Source organism: Anopheles merus, unplaced genomic scaffold (genome assembly GCF_017562075.2).
Source record: "Anopheles merus strain MAF unplaced genomic scaffold, AmerM5.1 LNR4000087, whole genome shotgun sequence".
NCBI lineage: Eukaryota > Metazoa > Arthropoda > Insecta > Diptera > Culicidae > Anopheles > Anopheles merus.
Genome location: NW_024427667.1, coordinates 5,051 through 27,085, shown reverse-complemented (window position 1 = coordinate 27,085; position 22,035 = coordinate 5,051). Strand labels below are relative to the sequence as shown.

General features: G+C 40.4%; 1 protein-coding gene across 5 annotated transcripts; it reads right to left on the bottom strand.

Moving 5' to 3' along the window:
• Positions 1-1,150: 1,150 nt before the first annotated feature.
• LOC121601412 lies at positions 1,151-16,529 on the bottom strand. 5 transcript variants are annotated; one of them, XM_041930230.1, is made up of 5 exons: positions 16,509-16,529; positions 12,699-12,872; positions 12,506-12,618; positions 1,663-3,623; positions 1,151-1,585 (listed from the first exon to the last, which is right to left on the bottom strand). In XM_041930230.1, exons 2-5 carry the CDS (start codon positions 12,849-12,851, stop codon positions 1,347-1,349), a joined length of 2,466 nt encoding a protein of 821 aa, XP_041786164.1. In that variant the 5' UTR covers positions 12,852-12,872; positions 16,509-16,529; the 3' UTR covers positions 1,151-1,346. The 5 variants fall into 5 exon arrangements, with proteins under 5 accessions (XP_041786164.1, XP_041786163.1, XP_041786165.1 ...); XM_041930229.1 differs by lacking the exon at positions 16,509-16,529 and having other exon boundaries at positions 12,699-12,923; XM_041930231.1 differs by lacking the exon at positions 16,509-16,529 and having other exon boundaries at positions 1,151-1,582; positions 12,699-12,922.
• Between the last annotated feature and the right edge of the window lie 5,506 nt (positions 16,530-22,035).

The window sequence follows — 22,035 nt, the reverse complement described above, 5'->3', positions numbered from 1 at the left end:
GGGGTCACCAATAAAGTGTAACACAACTGTGAGCCTTTATTTCTCTTTCAATTCCGCGACGATACACACAGTAAGCCGAGCCAGAACCTTCTGATCTGCTCCGGCCGATCGCGGCTTTTTATATCCTCCTTGACCCTTGCGTGAAAGAGAAGAAATGTTCTCATCCTTGTTCCTCAGGAAAGTTCCAGAACCGTTCCCTGTCTCTAAATCTCGCAAACCGTTCACGGTCTCTACAAAGCTAAACGAAACATGCGAATCGTTGATGTGACACAGCCAAGTTGCAAGCAAATACTGACCAACACACAGAAGAACGAGGCAGAATGAAATTTTTTCTGAATGTTAGAATGAGAAAAATGATAGATCCACATAAAAATCGCGCGATAATGCCGGTTGGGATGCGATTGTCCTGAGGGGTTAACTCTTTCCATAACCGTATTCTTTCTTCTAATTTTCTTTAATTCTTCTTCTTGGTTTTCTTTTATTCCCTTTTTTATCTAAGTTTATGATAGTCTCTACGCTCTACCTGTATTTTTTTCTTTTATTTTTTGCTAGCTAGGGCCAATTCAATTAGGCTTAGTTTTTCATGAATGATTTTGTTTATTTGTTAATTATTAATTACTTTTAAGTCTGCATTATTTAGCCTTGATGGCGGATATTGCACTCAATTAATTAATAGAAATGAAATAAAATGAGACTATTTGTTTTCTCAACAGCTCAGGCAGAAGAATCAGCAAGTCAGGAACAACGTTCGAGAAGGAATGATAGTCGTTGTGCATGACTGAAATCTACCATCGCTCGAATGGCAACTAAGCCGGATTGCAGCTATATACCCGGGAAAAGATGGCTTAGTTAGAGCTTTTGAAGTTAAGACAAAGATAGGGACATATCGACGCTGTATGAATCGAGTATTGAGGATAATGAAGTTCCGAGCTCCATTTGATAGTCATCCGTGGGGGGAAGGTGTTCCGTCTAATCAGCCGGAAGACGTTAGGATTTTGCGCCTGCGTCAAACGTCTTACGGTTGACAGCACGATGGAAGCAATGAACGGCGAAGAGAAAAAATGCGATGGCGGTTACTGACTTGGAGAACGCGGACGCTGACAGTTGAAAATATAAAGCTTTTACGATGAACATCACGTTTTTAACAATTTCATAAGTCTGACACATAGCACTTAAAATCTTTTTTATTATTTTTTGCTACTACTTTATTTCATCTACAATTTCTCAATTGGTAAACGTTTTTTATGACTTAAAAAGCAATAAATAGTATAGCAAACAAAACATATAACCTACGCTCAATCAAACAGGAAAATTCACGTCTAAATTATTATTTTCTACCGAAGATACTACCAAGAAAGCAGAGGAGGGCTTTTTTTTAAAAGTGGAATGCCATGCTCATCTATCTCAACCGATGGCACTAATGGTGGCTTAAATCCTCCGTATTCGATGCGATGACCCTTTCCGTAGCTAGGATTACGTCGGAATTTTACGTCGCTTTTAGCCCAATGATCCGCCAATAATGGAATTGGTCCTATGTAATCGTCCTTAATGACTGGTTCATATTGCATGGAAGCAACATTCCCTGCTTGAAAGAATTAAATTGATTAGGTGCACATATAGAAAATAAATAATTTAAATATTACATACATACTGGAAACATACCTGCATAAGCATCGTCGTTAAGAATTTCCAAGGGTTGTTTTTCGTGTAAGTTTTTTGCTTGAGTATTAAAATGGTGATTATCCACAATGACCGGATTTGATGATGACGCTGCATAGTGTAAATCATTTATAGGATACCGATTATTTGGATAGAAACTATGCATTTCGCCTGGTTTTGCGCCATCAATTTTTGGGTAGTGGTGAGATTTTGGGAAGAAATGATCAACTAAATATTTCTTTTTCTGAGCCAAAAACATTCCAAAATCTAAATGCTCGTAATGAACGGTTTTAATTATTGAATGTGTTGGTTTTGGTTCATGTAATGGTAGAGTTATGTATTTCTCTACTGGATATAGTACTGGTATAGCCACAGGCACCTGTACAGGATAGTGTACTGGTATTTCCACGGGTACTTGCACTGGGTAGGGCCGATCAACATTTTTTTCCACTGGAAACGGGCGATCAATAATTTGCTCGACCGTGTAAGGCACAGGACGGTCTATAATTTTTTCAACAACTTTCTCCAATGCTGCTGGTACCGAGACCTGTACATGTTTTTCGATTACATGTTGTATTGGTATTGGTCGATTAATAATCTTTTCAATATTTGTTTCTACTGTGGTCTTCACTGCAACTGGACGCTCATTTTTTTTTTTCACAGGACGATCAATGTAATGTGGAACTTCTACAGGCTTTTTCACAATTTTCTCCACAGTTACTGGTCGATCAAGGATGTGTGGTACGTGATAAGGAATCTTCACTTCTTCCGTGATTATTTTTTCTACTACTACTGGAGTTTTGACAATTTTCTCTACAGGTACATTATTTTCTATCTGAATCGGCCGATCAACAATATAATGAATAGGTTTTTCTACAATTCGATCAATGACTAATGGCACTGAATTTTCAACAACAGGTTGTTTGAGCTCTACTTGATTTTCCACGATAGTAGGCTGTTTTAAAACCCTTAAAACTGGGGTTTCAATAAAAACTGGTTGCTTTACAATTCGATCGATAGGTTTTTCTGCAAAAACTGGTTGCTGAATATTTTTTGTGTCGACATCAAAATGCCGTGTAGACGGGGTTGTATTATTAATTAATAATTCCTTAATATTGAAGTTCTTTTGCACGTCTACAACACTACGCTCTTCAATAAGAGTATTGTCATCAGAACAATCTTGATTCGAGTATTTTTTACCGGAATCAGATAGACGTAAGCCTGCCTGATATGGTGCTAAATATCTTGAAAATACAGACTTTTTACCAACAGTGATTGTGGTTGTGGTAAATAAGATTTCTGTAGGTTTATCAGTCGTATAAGAACCCTTGTGTCTCGTGCTCAACCGTGCAGTAGTTGATGTTCGGAGTTTTGATACTTTTCCAGGTTTAATTGATGTGACTTCTGGTTTAGTGATTAGAATATCTTTTTCGTTGTTGTTTTTGTCGCATGGCTCAGCTGGTTTGCTGGATAAAATTGTAGTTTCCTTTAAATACTGCCCATTGTTGTGATCCATGGACTCCTCCAAAATTTCCACATTTATTTGTTTTACATATGATCTACTACTATTGAGTCGACGGCTTTCAATATCACTAGTTTCCGAAGCATCTTTATCGGTGACAACAATCGGTGCGTTAAAGCTTGCCAGTACTGCCTTGTTTACAGTGTGTTCGCTTCCACTTAGAACACTGTCTTCTGATTTGGAATATTGTCTGACAGTCCCTTGGGAACGGTCTGTGGCACTATCTTGAGCGTAATTGATATCAACTGAATCTTCGGTTCTCACTAAATTCTGGGTATCCGAAAGCAATCTTTGTGTCTTGGTTCCTTCCATATCTTCATTTCCAAACTCTTTGAGTAAGTAATCGTTACTCACAGTTGGTTGAACTAGTGATAGTAACTGAACAGAGATTGGATGCGAGCTGTGCCTAATCATTCTCGATAACCGCTCACTATGGGGCATACTGCAAAGAAAAAATATTATTTTAAACTGATAATTTCATTTACACAGATATTTTATTAACGATCGATTTCGAGCCCAAATAAAAAATGTTAGGCTGCTTTTGAACATTGTTAACCTGTAAGTAAACATTTGACGATTAACTGACACCTATCTGAACTTCGTTCAATCGTACAGTATCGGACAGAAAGATAGGACCCTTGTTTTTTCAACGCAGCATGCACCCGTTGGGCCAGGTTTATTGTGGGTTGTATGTGTTTGTGTGTGCATGTGTGGGTGTGTGTGTGTGTGTGCATGTGGGTGTGTGTATGTGTGTGTGTGTTTGTGTGTGCATGTGTGTGTGTATGTATGTTTGAATGTGTATTGGTGTGTGTGTTTGTTTCACAAGTATGTCGTTTCGGATAGATTTGTTAGTAGTTTTTTTGTGTTTTGGGTTAGGTTTTTGATGTAATAAGCAGGACCACCGCCCTCGCGATCAGTGTTTTTTCGATACCTTAACAATTTTACGGTCTTCTTTCGCCGTGGTCTTTTGAGGACGTCTGATTGACTTGCGCGTTTCGGTTGTCCAAGCGCGTTTTGGTTGTCTAAGCACGTTTCGGTTGTCCGAAGCGCGTTTGCAACAAAAGTGCGCGATCGTTCCATTATGAACTCGATCGTTTTGCGCTTAATGCCAGCAGCAGTCAGTCGCTTCATCATATGGTGCTGATAATCGGTACAATGTTTACCTCGACCCATTGTTACTAACATTGCTTGCTTGGACCGTCAAGAACGCGCTGGTTAAAAAGTTGGACACGGCTCATCCCGTGCTCAGCCTGCGTTCTGCTTCTACACGTGATGAATTACATCGTTGTAGAGCAGCGATAAAAGTGTATGGATAAAAACTATCTATTAGTAAGCGAGTGAGCGTCAACCCATTTAAATCGAGAACAGAATACTGCCGCGCTCATGAAACAAAACGCCCATTGAAAAGAACAACTGCGCGCAAGCTCAATGCACGCACAAAGTTTCCTATGCACACACCAGCTTTAACGCAGAGATGCACGCTGGCCTTTCAATGTCGTGCACTGGAGAAACACCTGTGAGGGAATGCCGAGTTCATTGCTATTATGCGCGTTTCCATTTCGCACCGCTGTCGCACAATCATGAAACAGCACACCTGCGTTCTCGTCCGAAGAACATTCGCTGCTATCGATGCAAACTTTAGCGTTTATCCAAGTGTGAACGCACGCTGTTTCACATGATAACACTCATAATCAGAATGTTTTGAACGCAATATGAAACCATGTCCAGCTACGTTTCTTCAGACAAAAACCCGCGCACTCGCACACACACACACACACACACACACACACACACACACACACACACACACACACACACACACCACACACACACACACACACACACACACACACACACACACACACACACACACACACACACACACACACACACACACACACACACACACACACACACACAACAAGTGAAACGCCTCAGTTGATTCGTTTGCTGTATGGAGTTTAGCCTATTGTTTGTGCCTTCATTTACGTAAATAGTTTGAAATCATTGGCCAATAATTTATCCCGATACCCAGTGGCGCGTTAAACGGTGGGCGGACTTGGCGGCCGTCAGGGGCCCCGGCGATCTAGGGGGCTCCGCCCTTTTGGATGTACGACTCGATTCTACCCCCCTCCCCCTCCCCTCTGGATGGGATTTTTACCATCTATTTCAAAATGACTCATTTTTAATTAATTCATTTTTCCCATCGCTTCACTCACTGTATTTTGTCGAGGGCCCCGAACTGCAAAACCGGGGCCCCATACTACTCAAAGCAGCACATTAAATGTTCTAAGAAATCGGCCGATACTTGTACCAAAGTCGCAAGCGAAGAACGCTGCGACACGCGCGCACAGTTCAAATCAATACCTCATCATCGTTGTCGCAAAGTATTGGGCAGAGAGAGAAACCGTCAATTTTTGCTGGTGTGGGTGGCCTGTGCACGAGACACCCAAACCCAAAACCACCCAGAGCAACTTGCTGCTAAAATGGAATGCACAGAACGCTGCGCTTAACTTCCACCGAAAACCCGTTACACAACACAAGCATACAACACACCCAAACAAAAATTTAAAGGCCCCTACACAGAATTTCAATACACCGGCTCGTAATCGGTAAAATTAGCAGGAAAAATTGCTAACATCAAGCTAGCAACTGTGATCCAGTGGGTAGAGGTTTCATTCGAGAAACGATTCCATCGATATCGATGTGTGCGCTTTTCAATTTGGCTTGGATGAAACGTGCCTGTGCTTGTCTGGGGGCCTCTATATTTGATTTGCAGATGTGTGCCGAAAACAGACAGCTGTTTTCACGCGAAAAATGGTATTCACATCTCAAGCCTGAGATCGTGAAGCGTGCCTGCTTTTAACGCAGAACCTTAAATTTTCACGCGGTTCCCTACTCAACTTTTGTGGTCAACTGACAAATAGGGGAAATCGGGAAGGGGTGATATTCATATGTCCAAAAAGGAACTGGGCCATATTAATATTAAAATGATGTTTTATCACTATTTACATACAACTTTTTGCTTGAAGACAAAATAAAAAACCGTTACAGCTAAACTGAAGCCAAAACTCAACGGTGGTTTACGGGGCCCCAACGATTATGTGGACTCTTCGATGAAGGTGTCCCGTCGGTAAGGAGGCCCGTCAATAAGGGGCCCCGTGCACGAGCTCACAAAAAAAAACGCGGAGACACTTGCTGCTAAAATCCAACGCACAGAACACAGAACAGAACGCTGTGTTTAACCTCAAAGAAAACCGGAGAAATTAGCAGGAAAAATTGACACCAAGATCGCGTCGTTTTAAAAAGCCTAGGAAGGTCGTTTGGTCAACGGTGCTTCGTGGGTTGAGGTTTCATTCGAGAAATGGTTAAATCGATGTCATTGTGTGCGCTCTTGGCTGAGATGAACCGTCCTGTACTTGTATACGGGGCCCCTGCTACCGCTTTGCGATTGTGTGCCGAAAGCAGACAGCTGTTTCACACGAAAAATGGTATTCACATTCCTGGCCTGGTATGGTGGATTGCGTGTGTCTTTTAATGCAAAAACTAAAATTTTCATTCTTGACCCTAATCGAACACATCAAGTTTGTGGACCGAAGAGAAGGGGAAATGGGAAAGGTTTCAGTTAGAAGGAAGGGGGGAAGGGTATAAAAATACTCAAGGAACCTATCTCACAAAAACTAAGAACTCGTGCCCCGGCTAACCTTTGGGGCCCCAGTCAAAATTATGGACTGGACGAAGTGATGGTAGAAAGGCAAGCTGTTGAAGGGTTTGGGTCAAAATTGGAAGGGTCGACGGAAAGGAAATATCGATATGAATGATCGCGTAAAATTTGAACTAATTAAGCTGTAGGCAGCGGTCGGCAAAGTCCGGCCCGAGAAAATATTTAACCGATTTTGAAAGATAGGAAGATCCTATTCATTAAAAATTAACTGAACATATTGTAATATGACAATTCATATCGATGAACTCTGCCAAATTTGATCACCATAACATGGATTGTCGGACCAATCAATATGGCCAAATTTGACGAGAAATTAGAAAATAGAAACGAATAATTCCATAAAAACCTGACTGTTGATTTTACGAGAACAATGGTTACACACTATTGCTTTTTAAGGATGCAACGATTTTCTAGGAGTTTTTTTTAAGGAAATGCGCTATCAATTTGTCTGACCTTGCCTTACTTGTCCGTGGCCTCATAATAGTACTGAACGATTGTACGTTTGTCTCGATAATTTTTCAGCTGTTAAGGTTTTTGTACCATCTACAGATATATCCTGAAACAAATTTGCAACATGGAAGGAAGGGTACATTGAGAAGCGATATTGCGATTTTGCTTAATTGTTTGGAACTTTTTATGACTTTTGCACACTATGCTGCTGACTCTTAATTGTAGAATCTTTACAATCAATTTTAGAAATTGTAAGTTAATATAACGAATTTGAAACTTGCTTGGATGATATAATACTTTAAGAAAAACAACAATATAACCAATCGCATTGTTTAATATCATAAACCAGTTATTTTGTGTATTAACTGTAATAATATAATAATGTATGTGTAAAAAAATGCATTCTCCTGGCCCTCAACTCTCGATCATTTAGAAAGCAGCTGATCTAAAGCAGTGGTCTCCAGCCTGTGATCCGCGGATCACTTGAGACAAACATACTGCAATACAGGGTATTTCCAGTTACTTTCGAATGAAAATATTGTTTTTCCCGCGTGCAATATCGCTCTGACCGATTAAAAATGAAGTGGCCGCAATTCGAAGCAAGACGGTACTTCAGTATTCATTGTAAAGGTAAACACCAACGTAAAAGCAAAATATTGTTTTCATGTGATGCTCATGATGACGATTTTAAATCAAATCATCCGTATTATGAAACACGAGCTGGAAACTGTAAAGTAGGAAAGAAAATATCGTTTAGAACCATCGTTCTTGTAAAATAAATAAATAAAAGATAAACGTAACTAGCTTAGCGAAAACGATAACTTTCCGACCTTTAACTTCTTTTGAGTATAAATATAACCAACTCCGATCATGGCAAGTCAGATTTGTTCGGATTGTCAGGATAGGACTAAGCCCATCCATCATCTATCGATTTCTCATTTAAGGAGTTTACTTATGTCCTCCTACCCAAGGTAAGCCCTCTAAACTCCAACGTCCTAAAGGATCGCCTAGACCAGCAGTGTCAAACTCATCTCATCAGAGGGCCGCTAGTACAAATTTTCAGTGTTTCGCGGGCCGCAAAGTTGAGAATGGAAAATATACCCCATTGTTTATGTAACACACTTTTTTAGATTTTTATTGTTAAACAAATTGTCTTTTAGTACTCCTCGCTTCTTATCTGGAATCGTTTGTTATGTACAAATTGGCTATATTATTTTTATATGTGCTCTTTTTTATATAAGAAATTTTTTTAATGTACTTTCAATGTTATTATAAAAATAGAACATTTTTCATTACTCGCGTTCTCTTACGGCAGTTCTGCTAAAAAATATCTGTCAAACACACTTTTTCACTGAAGTAGGAGAAGTCTAGCAGCTTACAGTGATTCTTTTTCAAACAATCCGAGCTATCCATCACTGGATGAATAACAAAAATATTTTCTTGCAATTTTTTGACAGATCTAGAGAAAAATTGTAATAACACGTGTTGAAACATTATTTTTCGCTAATTTCCAAGTTCCAAGTGTTCTGGTGATATATTCATTTCTTATAACAAGAACCCGTATTTTACGAATAACTTTTTTCTTAAATTACGATAATTTTATCTCACGAAGAGTCGTGGTGTGTGATCCCATACAGATCGGCAATTCTATTTTTGACACTTAAAGGGAGATGATTGGCGAATTGAGGAATTGAGGACTGTGTGAGCTAATCTATTAATAAGCTTTGTATTGCAAGGCTTAGGCATTTCGATTATGTTTATCCTTAATCTAAATCCTTTAGGCTTGAGCGTAATCATATCATTTTGGTTTTGATTTTTGGGGAGGTTGGAAATTACATTAATTCGTCTTGCTGAATGTTGGGTACAAATAATTCCAACTTGGCTAAAATCATTTTTATTAACATTTATGGTGGCATGATTATGACAAAAAACAGAAGAGGCTCCAATCGAATATCAATGATGTAACATTCTAAGGTGGGAAAACATTCGGAGCCGAATGAATCCTTTACTCGACAGTCGGGGGCATGGAGATTGTCAAATTCGGCGGGACAACCGATGACTCCAACGGTTCCGAATGGCTCTAAACGGCTCTATAGGCTTCGGACGGCACCGAACGGAACTGTTGGTTTGATTTGGCCGGATTCGAAGTCGGAATAGCTATGATCGGAAATGGTTTTGAGTCGTGGATGCGATTCCGACAATCAATCACTAGTTATTGAAGAATTTCCTAGTGTGTGTAACAAGTTATTTTCATTCCTTTTTCGTTTGTAGACAGTTGACGCAAATTTTTTTTCCATACAGAATGTGCAATCGAGTGTGCACAAAATTATGCTAATATTCAGAATTTAATTGAAGCATAATACGACTGAGCTTGCATTCGATTCAATGATTCTTAAGGGTCTCGATTGATATGTACGTTTGTGTAGAATAAGTTTATGAGATGCTATGGATACATTCATGTTAGCTTCGAAAAATATACCAACAGAAGGATTGTTTTTCTCTGGAAAATTTAATACACTTTGACAAATAGTAATAACAGATTTATGGTTTGCAGTGCTTTTAGCAATTCTCAAAATACTCTCGCGGGCCGCATTCAGAATCGACGCGGGCCGCATGCGGCCCGTGGGCCGCCAGTTTGACATACCTGGTCTAGACGATCAAGTGTCGAAAGTCCGCTTCGAAACCGTATCCACGCTACCCAAAAATTTGAACATACCACAAAGCTTTTCTGATATTACTGATTGTTTAGTCATTGATATCAATTAAAAATTGGCGAAAAAAAGGAATTGAAATTGGTGTTTTTATAGATGCGCAGGGTGGCAGTCCATTCTGCTCATGTTCATCTCTGTTTCATAAAGTTTTATACAGATGTAAACTGTATTTTGTCGAAACAAGTTTGTTGATTTGGTATGCACTCACGGTTACCACGAAATTTCAGCAAGAACAGCAAAGTGGTGTGAAGATTTTTCTCAACCAAAACGTTAATCCCGCAAGCCGAATACGCACCTAAAATTTTATCGGGGGTCTGTATAAGGTTACCAAATCAAGTTTTTGTTTATCACGAGCAAGCGGGCATCGTATTATGTTTTCTTTTAAGGCTCAGACATGTCGTTTTGACAGAATAAATAGCTGCATTTTCAGTAATTTATTTTACTGATATTCACTGAAACGACAAAACCATGTATTACTCAATAGCTTTCAGTAAAAAATGTAACTGCAGCAAACTTAGAAAATTTGCAGTGTATGATTCGTACACCATTTCGCCCCCCCCCCTAAAATTTTCTAAGTTTGATAATTCGTTAACGAATTATCCCCGAAAATATCAACGAAATACATACCATTTTCGGGAATAGTGAACACACGTGAAGGATAAACCCATGCGAAAAAAGAGCTAAAAATAGAAATCAACATTCGGATTCACTCCCTCCCCTCATGCTCCCATTCATTCTCATGCTTCATCCGTGATGCTACCAACCACTTCGCTAGTTCTACATCGAATCACTTTGCCAGTTGCACCACCATATCATTATTCATTATCGTGCTATTTGCTGGTTTTGTTGTATGAAGGGGTACCGATACTGAATAAATCAAAAGAAATAAATAAAAAAATAATAATAACAGATTGACTTTAAAACACGCATTTCTAACAATGAGTTAAAGGGTCTGAACTTATTGGAGCTGGATGTTTTAAAAAACTTTAAATCTTTAACGAAAACAATAAACATGGAATTAAACTTAGGTCGACTATGGTATAAACACTACAAAGAGATGTGTAAAAGTTCATCGATACGTGTGAGAGAGTAGGGCTGATGAATAGAAAGAGATGGCATGAGTTTGTGTTGATTATCCCTGAAAAATAAAATTATCCACTGCTAAATTAACATTTTCGAGTTGTAAAATTAGAATTTTGAGCTATTTCTCTTAAACTAGCGTCTTAATCTTCCCTTAATCTGTACCAGTTTAAGGGACTTTTAGAACAAGCCGTTTAATATCGACTGAGATGTGGCTTTTTCATTGCTTTCCTTTTTGTTCTTTAGGAAATAACGTTTCCAATCCTTATCACTGGAGGTATAGTAATTTTATACCAAAAAACACCAAATTTTCACAAAATAGCAACGTGCGAAATGTGCCTTCTATTTTCGTCAATTTTTTAAGCAAATCAATATAAAACTGAATGAACACCATCATCATACAATAGAAGAAGGTCAAACACACGCACAAACGAAAATTTGGCGTGTTTATCATGGTTTATCATGCATAAATCCACAATTTTGGTACTTCGAGAACCATTCGAGCAGATCATGGTTAAAAATTTAGAGCAAATGTCGGTTGTGTGGTTTGGTTGTATCGACCTACAAACTTATGTACTCGAATTGGTATCGCGTACGCATTTCACTAATCGGTCTATGAAATTACATCGACCAATATAAAAACCGATCGAATAGTTTCGTCATCTGTCAAATTGACTTCCCATTATATGAATTCGGGTATCAAATTAAGCCAAATTAAGGTATTTTTATTAATCCGAATTCTTATTTATACTGTTTTTTTGCAGTGTAATTCGTTGAAAAGACTACTATTTAAATTTTTGTGGATTTTTTCAAAATAAAATGTCAAAATTCAGGTGTTTAGTATGCTACAAATCGCACTGTTATACCTGCTCTCTGGGTGCTATAAATATAACTTCTAAAACTAGGGGGGAAAACTGCTTAGGCTCGCAAGCTCTTAAATGCGAGGGCTCTGGGACTGTGAACTTGTATGGCGTGCGAGCCCTCGCAAATCGCTTTCAATTGCATGGCGGGTTCAATGCAAACAGCTGACAGGCTGATGTTTCAGCCTACGAACTTGAAACGGAAAGGACTCCAATAACCAAACATTTGTAAAACTAGTCCAGCAAAATACAGTATCTCACAGTGATTAGCGGGCATGTAAAAAAGTGTCCGATATCTCCAGATATTTTTAGCAGAATATGCCGTGTGGAAACGCGGCTATTGAACAAAGTTCTGGAAGGCATCAGAATTTCAGTTGGTCATCAAATGTTTACTTATAGATGAACAATGTTCAAAATCACCATAACACTGTTTATTTAAACTTGATAAAGGTGCTGATATCTAAACATAAACAAAAAGCATAAAATATTTAAAACTTACCTTTGAAACTGTTGTGAACTTTGTCCGTAAGCATTGCTATCAGTGTAGTATACAACATAGTTGCTGTTAGGAGAGTTGTTGATCATATGTTGATACCGTACAACATCGTGAGTCTTTATGTAAAAAATGTAAAATTATGCTTGGCTCAATTAGTTCAGCTTCAAACAATATTCTAATAAACAATGTATATCACCTGGTCCAAAGGTTCAATTGTTGACGGAGCTGAAGGTTCTGGTAAGTAATGAAGATGTTTATCCGTTTGATTGTGTTCGTTTACGGCCAAGTTCTCCGCTATGACATCGATCCGCAATATTGATAAACACAGTAGTGTAAGTGACACCAGCATCCTGTTTTAAGTAATTTTAGACTGAGGAGATAGACGTTACGAACATCATTACAATTGCTAAATTGAATAGATTTATTTTACATTAATAATTGATAACATTCTAAAATGAAAAAAAAAATTACCGATTTGCTAAATTTTTATTTCTGTAACAAACTTCTAGTTTATATGATAAAATTCTAGGAATGGCTGATCAGCTTTAATTCTTAGCGGAAGCTGGGATGCTTTTTATTTCGTTAACATCCATGCAATGGAAACCGGTTTGATTATGCAAAATAGTTTTTGGTGTTTTGAAAGGTAAGGAGAAAAATGATACGAACTACATTTAGATAATCGTTTTCCGTGATTTTCGAGACTTTTCCACACACAGGCCTAAATTTTAGTTGAAATATAGCTAAAGAATGTCATGTACGACGTGTAAGGAAAGTTTTCCAGAAAGTGATCCAAGGAACTATTCAGGAAGTCAGAATATCCTCCTACTTTAGGTGGCCACCGCTGTATGGAACCGGATGTATGGAAATGTTGTGATAACATTTCAAAAACAACGTTACTGCAACAAATAACCTTCTTTTAGGGGTAATGGGTTATTCTGGCCTATACAGACTTTCGTAACTTATTAAGTAACACGTAGTCGGATAGTCAATCCTTGCTTAGGGCAACGGTCCAAACGAGGAATGAATAAACACTGTAGGTAGTAGTAGATATCGCAGTAGGTAGTAGTAGTATTTATCAGGATTGTTAGAATATAACTCTGTGACTCAAGTAGAGGAAGGCGGGGCAAACTAGCACCGTTAAGGATTTTGTTTTGTTTCCTAATTGGTAAATCATTTTACACTGATAGTTTAACGGCAATCGATGATTTTAAAAAAAACTATTCATGAACATGTTGTTGTCATGACGTTTAACTGTTCGGCCGCACTTTCGTCGCGCTCCATGATTTTTCAGTAAATTTCTTGTGTTTTCTGCGTCGCATCGCATTGTTGCCTATTCTTCTTCTTCTTCTTGTTTGGCTCAACAACCGATGCCGGTCAAGGCCTGCCAACCCACTTGTGGGGTTGGCTTTCGGTGACTTATTGATGTTCCCCCATAGCAGGATAGTCAGTCCTACGTATGGCGGCACGGTCTATTTGGGGCTTGAACCCATGACGGGCATGTTGTTAAGGCGTACGAGTTGACGACTGTACCATGAGACCGGCTAATTCTACGGACTATTAAACTGCTTCACATCACCGTTGCGTCTTGGCGAATTGTTTAGTTGCACCGCAACTGTGGTTTCCTGCTGTTTTTTCCTGCTCGGCTTAGCAGTGTTGTGCTGTGATTACGCGTGATTTCGCGATGGCGGCTATTTGCTTCTCGTGTGCTGAACCGCTAGAGGCCACCGGCTGTATCATCAGTTGTGCATATTGTGACGCTACGTTCCACCGCGGCTGTTGCAAATTGCCCCCCGAGCTGATTGACGCAGTATTGTCCAATGTCGACCTGCACTGGAGCTGCATTGGCTGCACTAACATTCTTAAAAATCCGCGCTGCCGTTCGGTAAAAGAAATAGGCGCCCAGGTCGGTTTCCAAGCCGCCCTCACCTCAGCTGTAGCAGCTATCGGCAAGCTCGTTGAGCCTATTGTCGCTGAAGTTCGCAGTGGTTTTACCCTCCTTCAAACTGCTTCCACGCCTCACATTCGGAATCCTGATCCTCGACCGGCTACTGGTAGAAAGCGGAGGCGCGTAATCGAGGATTCGGCATCTCCTGGTGTAAACAGAATTGTAAACAATCGCGGTAACATCCTTTGTAGTGTTGGCCGTTCCGGTCCGAACCTAGTAAAAAAGTTCCGTTCTTTATGTAGGCCGTTCCGTTCCGATCCTTTATACAAAATCGTTCCCTTCCGTTCATTCCGTTCTTTCCGTTCTTTCCGTTCATTCCGTTCCGTTCCGTTCATTCCGTTCATTCCGTTCATTCTGTTCATTCCGTTCCGTTCCGTTCCGTTCATTTCGTTCTTTCCGTTCATTCCGTTCCGTTCAATTCGTTCTTTCCGTTCACTCCGTTCCGGTCTTTGCCGTTTCAATATTGTTAGCAAGGTGCTATCGTTCGTGCGTTCCGTTCTTTGAAAAAACCGGCTTTGTCCGGCTGTTGCTTGCTGCATGCAAGATAACTGTTCACTCTTTCTCGCACACAGTATGTGTTGCCTGTGCACTCTCCAATGCTTACAGGAATATTCATAGCACTTCGTCGCGTATCGTTTATAAAAATCGTGATAAGCGAAACCAAAAATGGTGTTGCATTTGGTATTATGGTGCAATTTGTAACATCTATTATACTTTTTGTTATAATTTAGCTTATCTTTACTAGACAAATAATATTTATTAAATTTAAATCTGTACTCATATGGCAGAACAGGTTGGAAAAGATGTATTTATGTTTTATGCCACGATATCCACATTCTGTTCCATTCGACAACCGTTTGAGTGCCGTGATGTTGTAAACGATTTATGTGAAAAAAAAAACTATTTGTTTTAAATAGTAAGTGAAATTCAAATAATTAGTCAATCTCGTGATACAATCGTCAACTCGTACCACTCAATAACATCGGCATGGGTAAAAGCCTCAAATGGATCGTGCCCCCATACACTGGGATGATTATCCTGCTATGGGCATTTAAGTTACTGATAGCCAAGCTTATTAGTGGTACAGGAAGGCTTTCGCCGAAAATGGTCGTCGCATCTGATAAGTTAAAAAAAATACTAGATAATAAATGCATGCATTACATCCCCCCCCCCCCCACCGATGACAGTTTGGCTTCTAAGCTGTGGGTCGGTACTTTTGCACCCCAGGTTCACGTTCCGTTCTTTTTGAAAAATGAACTAGTTCCGTTCCGTTCCTTTTTTTTAACGAAATTCCCAACACTAATCCTTTGTGCCACGTCATCGCCAAACGCATACACCAATACCACGATTGCCGTCCAGCCGGCACCTACACAACCTCATGAACTGGTGGGAACCGATCCGTTATCATCACCGCTTCAAGCTGCACCTCGTGAGCCATTCACAGATAGGATCTGGATCCGCCTATCCCGCTTATCAACAGCCGTCACTGTGGAACAAGTGGTCGCTTCTGTAAAGCGTCGCTTAGCCACCGATGACGTTATAGCGTATTGCCTGCTGAGAAGAGGGGTTAGTGTGGACAGCATGAATTGGCTTTCATTCAAAGTGAGAGTCCCAGCTATCCTTCGAGATGCGGCACTCACACCATCCACTTGGCCAGTCGGTATCGGTGTACGTGAGTTTTTTCCATCCCGTCAATACGACAACCAAACCTCATCTCCTATAGTCACCCGAAACCGCTTTATAACACGCACACCAGCTACTAGTACTGATCACGCTACACCACACGCACACCAACAACGACTCACCGTTTAGCAGCACGCACGTCTACTCCACCTGGTCCTGAAACAACATCATCACAACAGTGTCACCCCGGTGAATGATACCTTGGAAGCACCCAACTCAACACTTGTTTCTGGACCGCCCTAAAACCACCGCGCTTCATCTCCGCACCTGCACCAGTCTACAATCGATCGCTTTTTCTCAACTAGACGAAGTTCCGCTCATTGCACGCAACAAACACGCCAAGCCTCATGCTCTGACAACGCAGCTCAATTGACTTACCGTATACTCGCTTTATCCAACCACCACAATGACAACGCTACCGCTGAGTATTTAAGCTGCTATTATCAAAACGTTAGAGGTATGCGCACTAAAACAAAAGAATTTCACCTAGCTGTATCGAAGGCTGACTTCGACCTTATCGCCCTCACGGAAACTTGGCTTGTTGACAACATTCCATCTGCTCTTCGCTTCAACAACAACTTCTCTGTTTACCGCTGTGATCGCTCTCTCAGCGGCTCTAGCTCTCGCGGTGGTGGTGTTTTGCTAGTCGTTTCTAACGCATACGAGTCGATAGAATTACCTTCCCGTGATCGTTCTCTCGAGTATATTTGTGTGCGCGTCACCTGCAATAACGCACATCTGTACATCATGGTAGTATACATTCCACCGCAGCTTAGCTCCGAGATATCGACTCTTCGCTCTCTACATGATTGTATCAGCGGCTTCACTCTCACACTGAAGCCTTCGGATCTGCTGTTTGTTATTGGCCATTTCAATCAGCCTAGCATAAGCTGGTCCACAGCTGATCCTTCGTCCTCGCCAGCATACTCATCAATCACGCACTATGAACCAACTGCGCGCTCACTGGCCAACAACACCTTTGTGGATGGATTAAATTTAACAGATTAGTGCAACTTAATCACATCAATAATTCGCACGGACGCATGCTTGACCTGCTCTACGCTAACAATGCTGCAGCTAAATTGTGTTCGCCTATCTTTCCAAGTGTTGTTCCGCTTGTACCTCTTGACTCCTACCATCCGGCGTTTGACTTCAATATACGTATTAACTCGTCGACCCGACGCAATTCGACGACTCGAAAAACTCGACGACAACCGCATTTTATCGTTATAACTTTGCTAAAGCTGACTATGTGAAACTGAACGACATGATTTCAATGTTTAACAATAGCTTTCATTGTTCCAATTTTGTTTCACTTGACGAAGCAGTATGTTCATTCTCGTCCTTCATGCTGCAAGCCTTTGTTGTATGCGTCCCAGTTCAGCGTCCTAAACTTAACCCCCCCTGGGCGAACCGCACACTCAAACGACTCAAACGTGTAAAAAGAGCTGCTTATCGTCACTACCAAATGCGCCGCTGCCAAAGATCTCGCTCGATCTACTTTGACACGCACTCTTTATACTGCAGCTATAACAGGTTTCAATATGGCACATATTTGAGTAAAATTCAACGTAACCTCTGCAGGTGGCCTGACTCGTTTTGGCGCTTCTACAACCGCAAAACAAAATCCACGCATACACCGAAATCCATTACGTACAAAGGAGCAACAAGTGCCAACACTAATGAAATGTGCAATCTCTTCGCGGATCGCTTCGCAGATTGCTTTTCACCGGCCATGAATGATACCGATACCATTGATGCTGCTCTCGTCAATACTCCGGCTGGCGCAATTAACATGAGCACTCCTTTCATCGACAGTGAGATCGTTTTATCTGTAGCCTTCCTTCGCTCCTGGACCCGACGGAATTCCTTCTACCGTGCTGAAACGCTGTCAAACGACAGTAGCACCTATCCTTGCAAAATTGTTCAATGCATCGCTAGCCAATGGCTACTTTCCCAAAACATGAAGGAAATCTTGGATGGTTCCTATTACAAAAAGGGCGACAGGACAGATGCCATCAACTACCGGGTATTACATCTTTGTGTGCCATTGCCAAGAAGTTCGAACTAGTGATATACAAACATCTGCTACATGCATGCCGCAGCTACCTAAGCCCGTATCAACATGGGTTCGTGCCAAAAAAGTCGACCACCACGAACCTGGTTGAATTTGTAACCTATTGCACTAGTCAAATTGATGCCGGAGCTCAAGTCGATGCAATTTATACAGATCTGAAAGCAGCATTCGACTCTCTTCCGCACGCAATTCTTCTCGTTAAACTCGACAAGCTAGGAGTTCCCAGCTCGCTCATACAGTGGCTTAAGTCTTACCTAATTAATCGCACATACATCGTGAAAATTGATAAGCACATGTCCAAAGAAATAGTCAGCAGCTCGGGTGTGCCACAAGGAAGCAATATTGGCCCGCTTCTCTTCATATTGTTTATCAACGATGTTACCCTGGCTTTACCTCCCGACAGTATCAGTCTGTTTGCCGACGACGCAAAATGTTTGCGCCTATTCACAACACAGGTGATTGTACATTCCTGCAAGACTGCATCGAAATTTTCTGTTCGTGGTGCAAGCGTAATGGACTGACTATCTGCATCGAGAAATGCTACTGTGTGTCTTTTAGTCGATGCAGGAGCCAGTGACTGGACCTACTTCATGGACGGCTCTGCAGTTAATCGACAGAATCATGCCAAAGACCTGGGCGTTCTGCTTGACTCTAGTTTGAACTTTAAACAGCATATCGATGACGTTGTAGCCAGAGGAAACCAATTACTTGGCGTGGTTATCCGGACAACTAATGAATTCCGCAACCCCATGTGCATCAAAGCTGTGTACAACTGCATCGTTCGTTCGGTTCTGGAATATTCGTGCGTAGTCTGGAGCCCAACTACCGCTTCTTCAATTGCTCGACTTGAGGCGATTCAACGTAAGCTCACGAGATATGCCCTACGCCTACTTCCCTGGCAGGATCGCAATAATCTTCCTCCGTATGCTGCGCGGTGCCGTCTTCTAGGCCTTGAACCTCTTTCGGTTAGAAGACGCAATGCACAGTGCTCTTTCATCGCTGGATTGCTAAATGGCTCTATCGACTCATCGCCTTTGTTGCATCGAGTCGATATCTATGCACCATCCCGAACACTTAGGTCTAGATAAACTCTACGGCTCGCTCAACCCCGTTCCAGTGCTGGTCGGTCTGACCCTATGTTCCGCATGTCGGCTGTTTTCAACACTGTCTCGGATTGCTTCGACTTCGACATCTCAACTCAGTGCTGCAAGGAACGTCTCCGGCTTTTGCCGTGGCCGCAGTGAATTGCGATGTAAATCTTATTTTTGCTATGTATTTTTTTTTCTCAATCGAACTGTTACATCTTAATTAGGCCATACGGCCCGTTGAAGATTAAAAAAAAAATAATAATAATAATATATTAGTAGCCGTTTTAACAACAAATACAACTGTATAAAATAAGATGTTAAAATCATCATCGACATCGAAATATTTCAACTCATGGCTTCAAAGGACGTCCTTTCGACGAAATAACTCTGGCTTCTGCTGTGGCCGCGGTGAACTGTGATAATAACCTTGATTTTACTATGTTTTTTTTTTTTGTAACCCATCTTAATTAGGCCATATTGCCCGTTGAAGATTAACTAATTAATAATAAAAATAATTATAATAAAAAATAATAATAACAAAAGCTGCAACGGTTTCTTTATCCTTATTCCAGGCAACTGGCTAACCCGAGTTGCCAAATCGATTTTGATTACTTATTTCTTCGATTGAAATAAGGAATGTAAGTGTAAACCACAGACGTTTTCTTCAACAAAAATTTCGTAAAATTCGTAGAACTCGTTTAATGTTTTTGACAAATATTTTTTACACCTACACCCCTAATCCAGACAACTGGGTTACCAGAGTAGCCTTTGGAACATTTCAATACGTAATCTAATATAACCACAAAACATTGCGAGGTTTCGAGTGATATATTCTGCTCGAATATTGTGAATTTGTTTGTGAAATTTACATTTCATTATCGAAATTTAAATTATTCACCGGGTTTTTTTCGTAATTATAACTTATTGTATAGTTTGAGGAATTTCCAAAACAGAAATATGCCTACCAAACCTATGGGCGAAAAAACTGCATATCCTCAAAACTACTTTCATGTGAGGTTCATGTGAGGACAGTATGAAATTGTTGCGATTACGACACTTCATGCGACCTCGTAGACTGTTCGAATTTGTTTTGCGGTTTTATATTACATTATAATGTAATGTTTATAAGCATTCGCTTTTGCATCTTCCAAATTACACCGTTAACCTGAACCGTATACGCATGTGTGTGAGTGTGCGTATGTCACCGATTGTGTTTTTGATTGTGTGTTCCGAAGTGTTATGTTCCTCCAGACAAGGAAAGGAAGGTGTTCTTAGCGATGTGTTTTTACATGTACATTTCCCCCCCTGCCTATAGGTGCCTGCTAGATAAGGGCAGCTCCGCGGTACCGACATCATTTCGCACGTCTTAACAACTTGTCTGCCTGGATTAAACCTAGTATGGACCGTCCCCGTAGCAAAGGGCTGACTATCCGGCTGCATGAAAGTGATGGGTAAATTCAACAAAAATCCGGAATCGCTTCCGAATGACTCCACCAAAATCAGAAGCAGTTTCGGAAAGTTGTTGCAACACTCCAAACTCGGAACTGTCAGGCGCCCGGAGCCGCTAGTCGGCAGCAAGAGCTGTTCGAGCCGTCGGAGCCGTCGCAGCCGTCCGGAGCCACTAGTCAGCAGTTGGAGCAACCGTTGTAACAGTTAGAAGGAATCTGAAGCGCCTCAATTGCCTGTTTAACCGTTAAAATGTTTCACAAAATTAAGAGTTGATGAATTAAGGCAATGTCTTCTTCATTTACTCCACTGAAGTTTTTTTTTACAATACATGGTTAAATACTCTTTCTTAAGATCTTGGGACCCTTTTGAAATTTTATTTGTAAAAATATGCATTCACTCTTTGTCTAAACCAGCAGTCGGCAAAGTACGGCCCGCGAGCCAAATGCGGCCCATCGCAACATTCAATCCGGCCCACGAAAGTAATTGACTGATTTTGAAAACACGGGAAGAAACTATTCGTTTACAAATTACTGAATATCTTTTAGTATGGAATTTTATATCACCATACTCTTTTAACTATAATTAAAGTACTATGGAATGACGGATCAATCAGTATGTTTGAACTTGAGGTCAATATCTTGGTTACGCTTTCATTAATTTTTTTTCGGCTGGCTGTAGAAAAAAACTACGACAGATAATTTATTTATATGCACATCATTTGAAAGGCAATTATTTAAACTTACTTGCACAAATAAATCTAAGACTTTCGTCAGTTATGCGAAACTTTCGCCACGGCGGACGAAGACATGTGTAGGCATGATTTAAGTTCTACCTTAAATTTTTATCTATTCTTCATAATTTTTCGCAACAAAATAGTTGGAGTAGAACTATTCAGCTTTCTAGCTACATTAAGCGAAGTTTGCTACATTGAGTAGTTTTTGATCGCTTTGCGCAGCGGGAGGGTGTCGTATTGAAATTCTGCCCAAATTTTCTTCTGAAATTACTGCATTGAATTTTGGCGTCATTGTTTGCCGCTGCGAAGCCTGTAGATACGATTTCTAATTTCTAATGATATGTTTATTCATGTTTCGCTAGTACTATTTCACTGTTTGTCGGGTTGCACTTGGTTTGGCCATCTTGGTTAGAATTCGCCTGAAAGAGATTTCATATTTTGTCATGGGATTTTACTATTCAAAGTGCAATTGACGTTTCGTTAGTGCGGGTGAAGATACCCATAACAAATTGACAATTTTTGTCCATTTTTTTAATGCAACCGTTATGTAACATTGGG

What these genes read in the sequence shown, in the direction of transcription:
- LOC121601412 (XM_041930230.1), bottom strand. Translation starts at nt 12,851, where the DNA reads ATGCTGGTGTCACTTACACTACTGTGTTTATCAATATTGCGGATCGAT. An exon ending in CAATTGAACCTTTGGACCAG is followed by an intron (nt 12,619 to 12,698) that starts GTGATATACATT and finishes TTTTACATAAAG; the next exon opens with ACTCACGATGTTGTACGGTA. An exon ending in TAACGACGATGCTTATGCAG is followed by an intron (nt 1,586 to 1,662) that starts GTATGTTTCCAG and finishes AATTCTTTCAAG; the next exon opens with CAGGGAATGTTGCTTCCATG.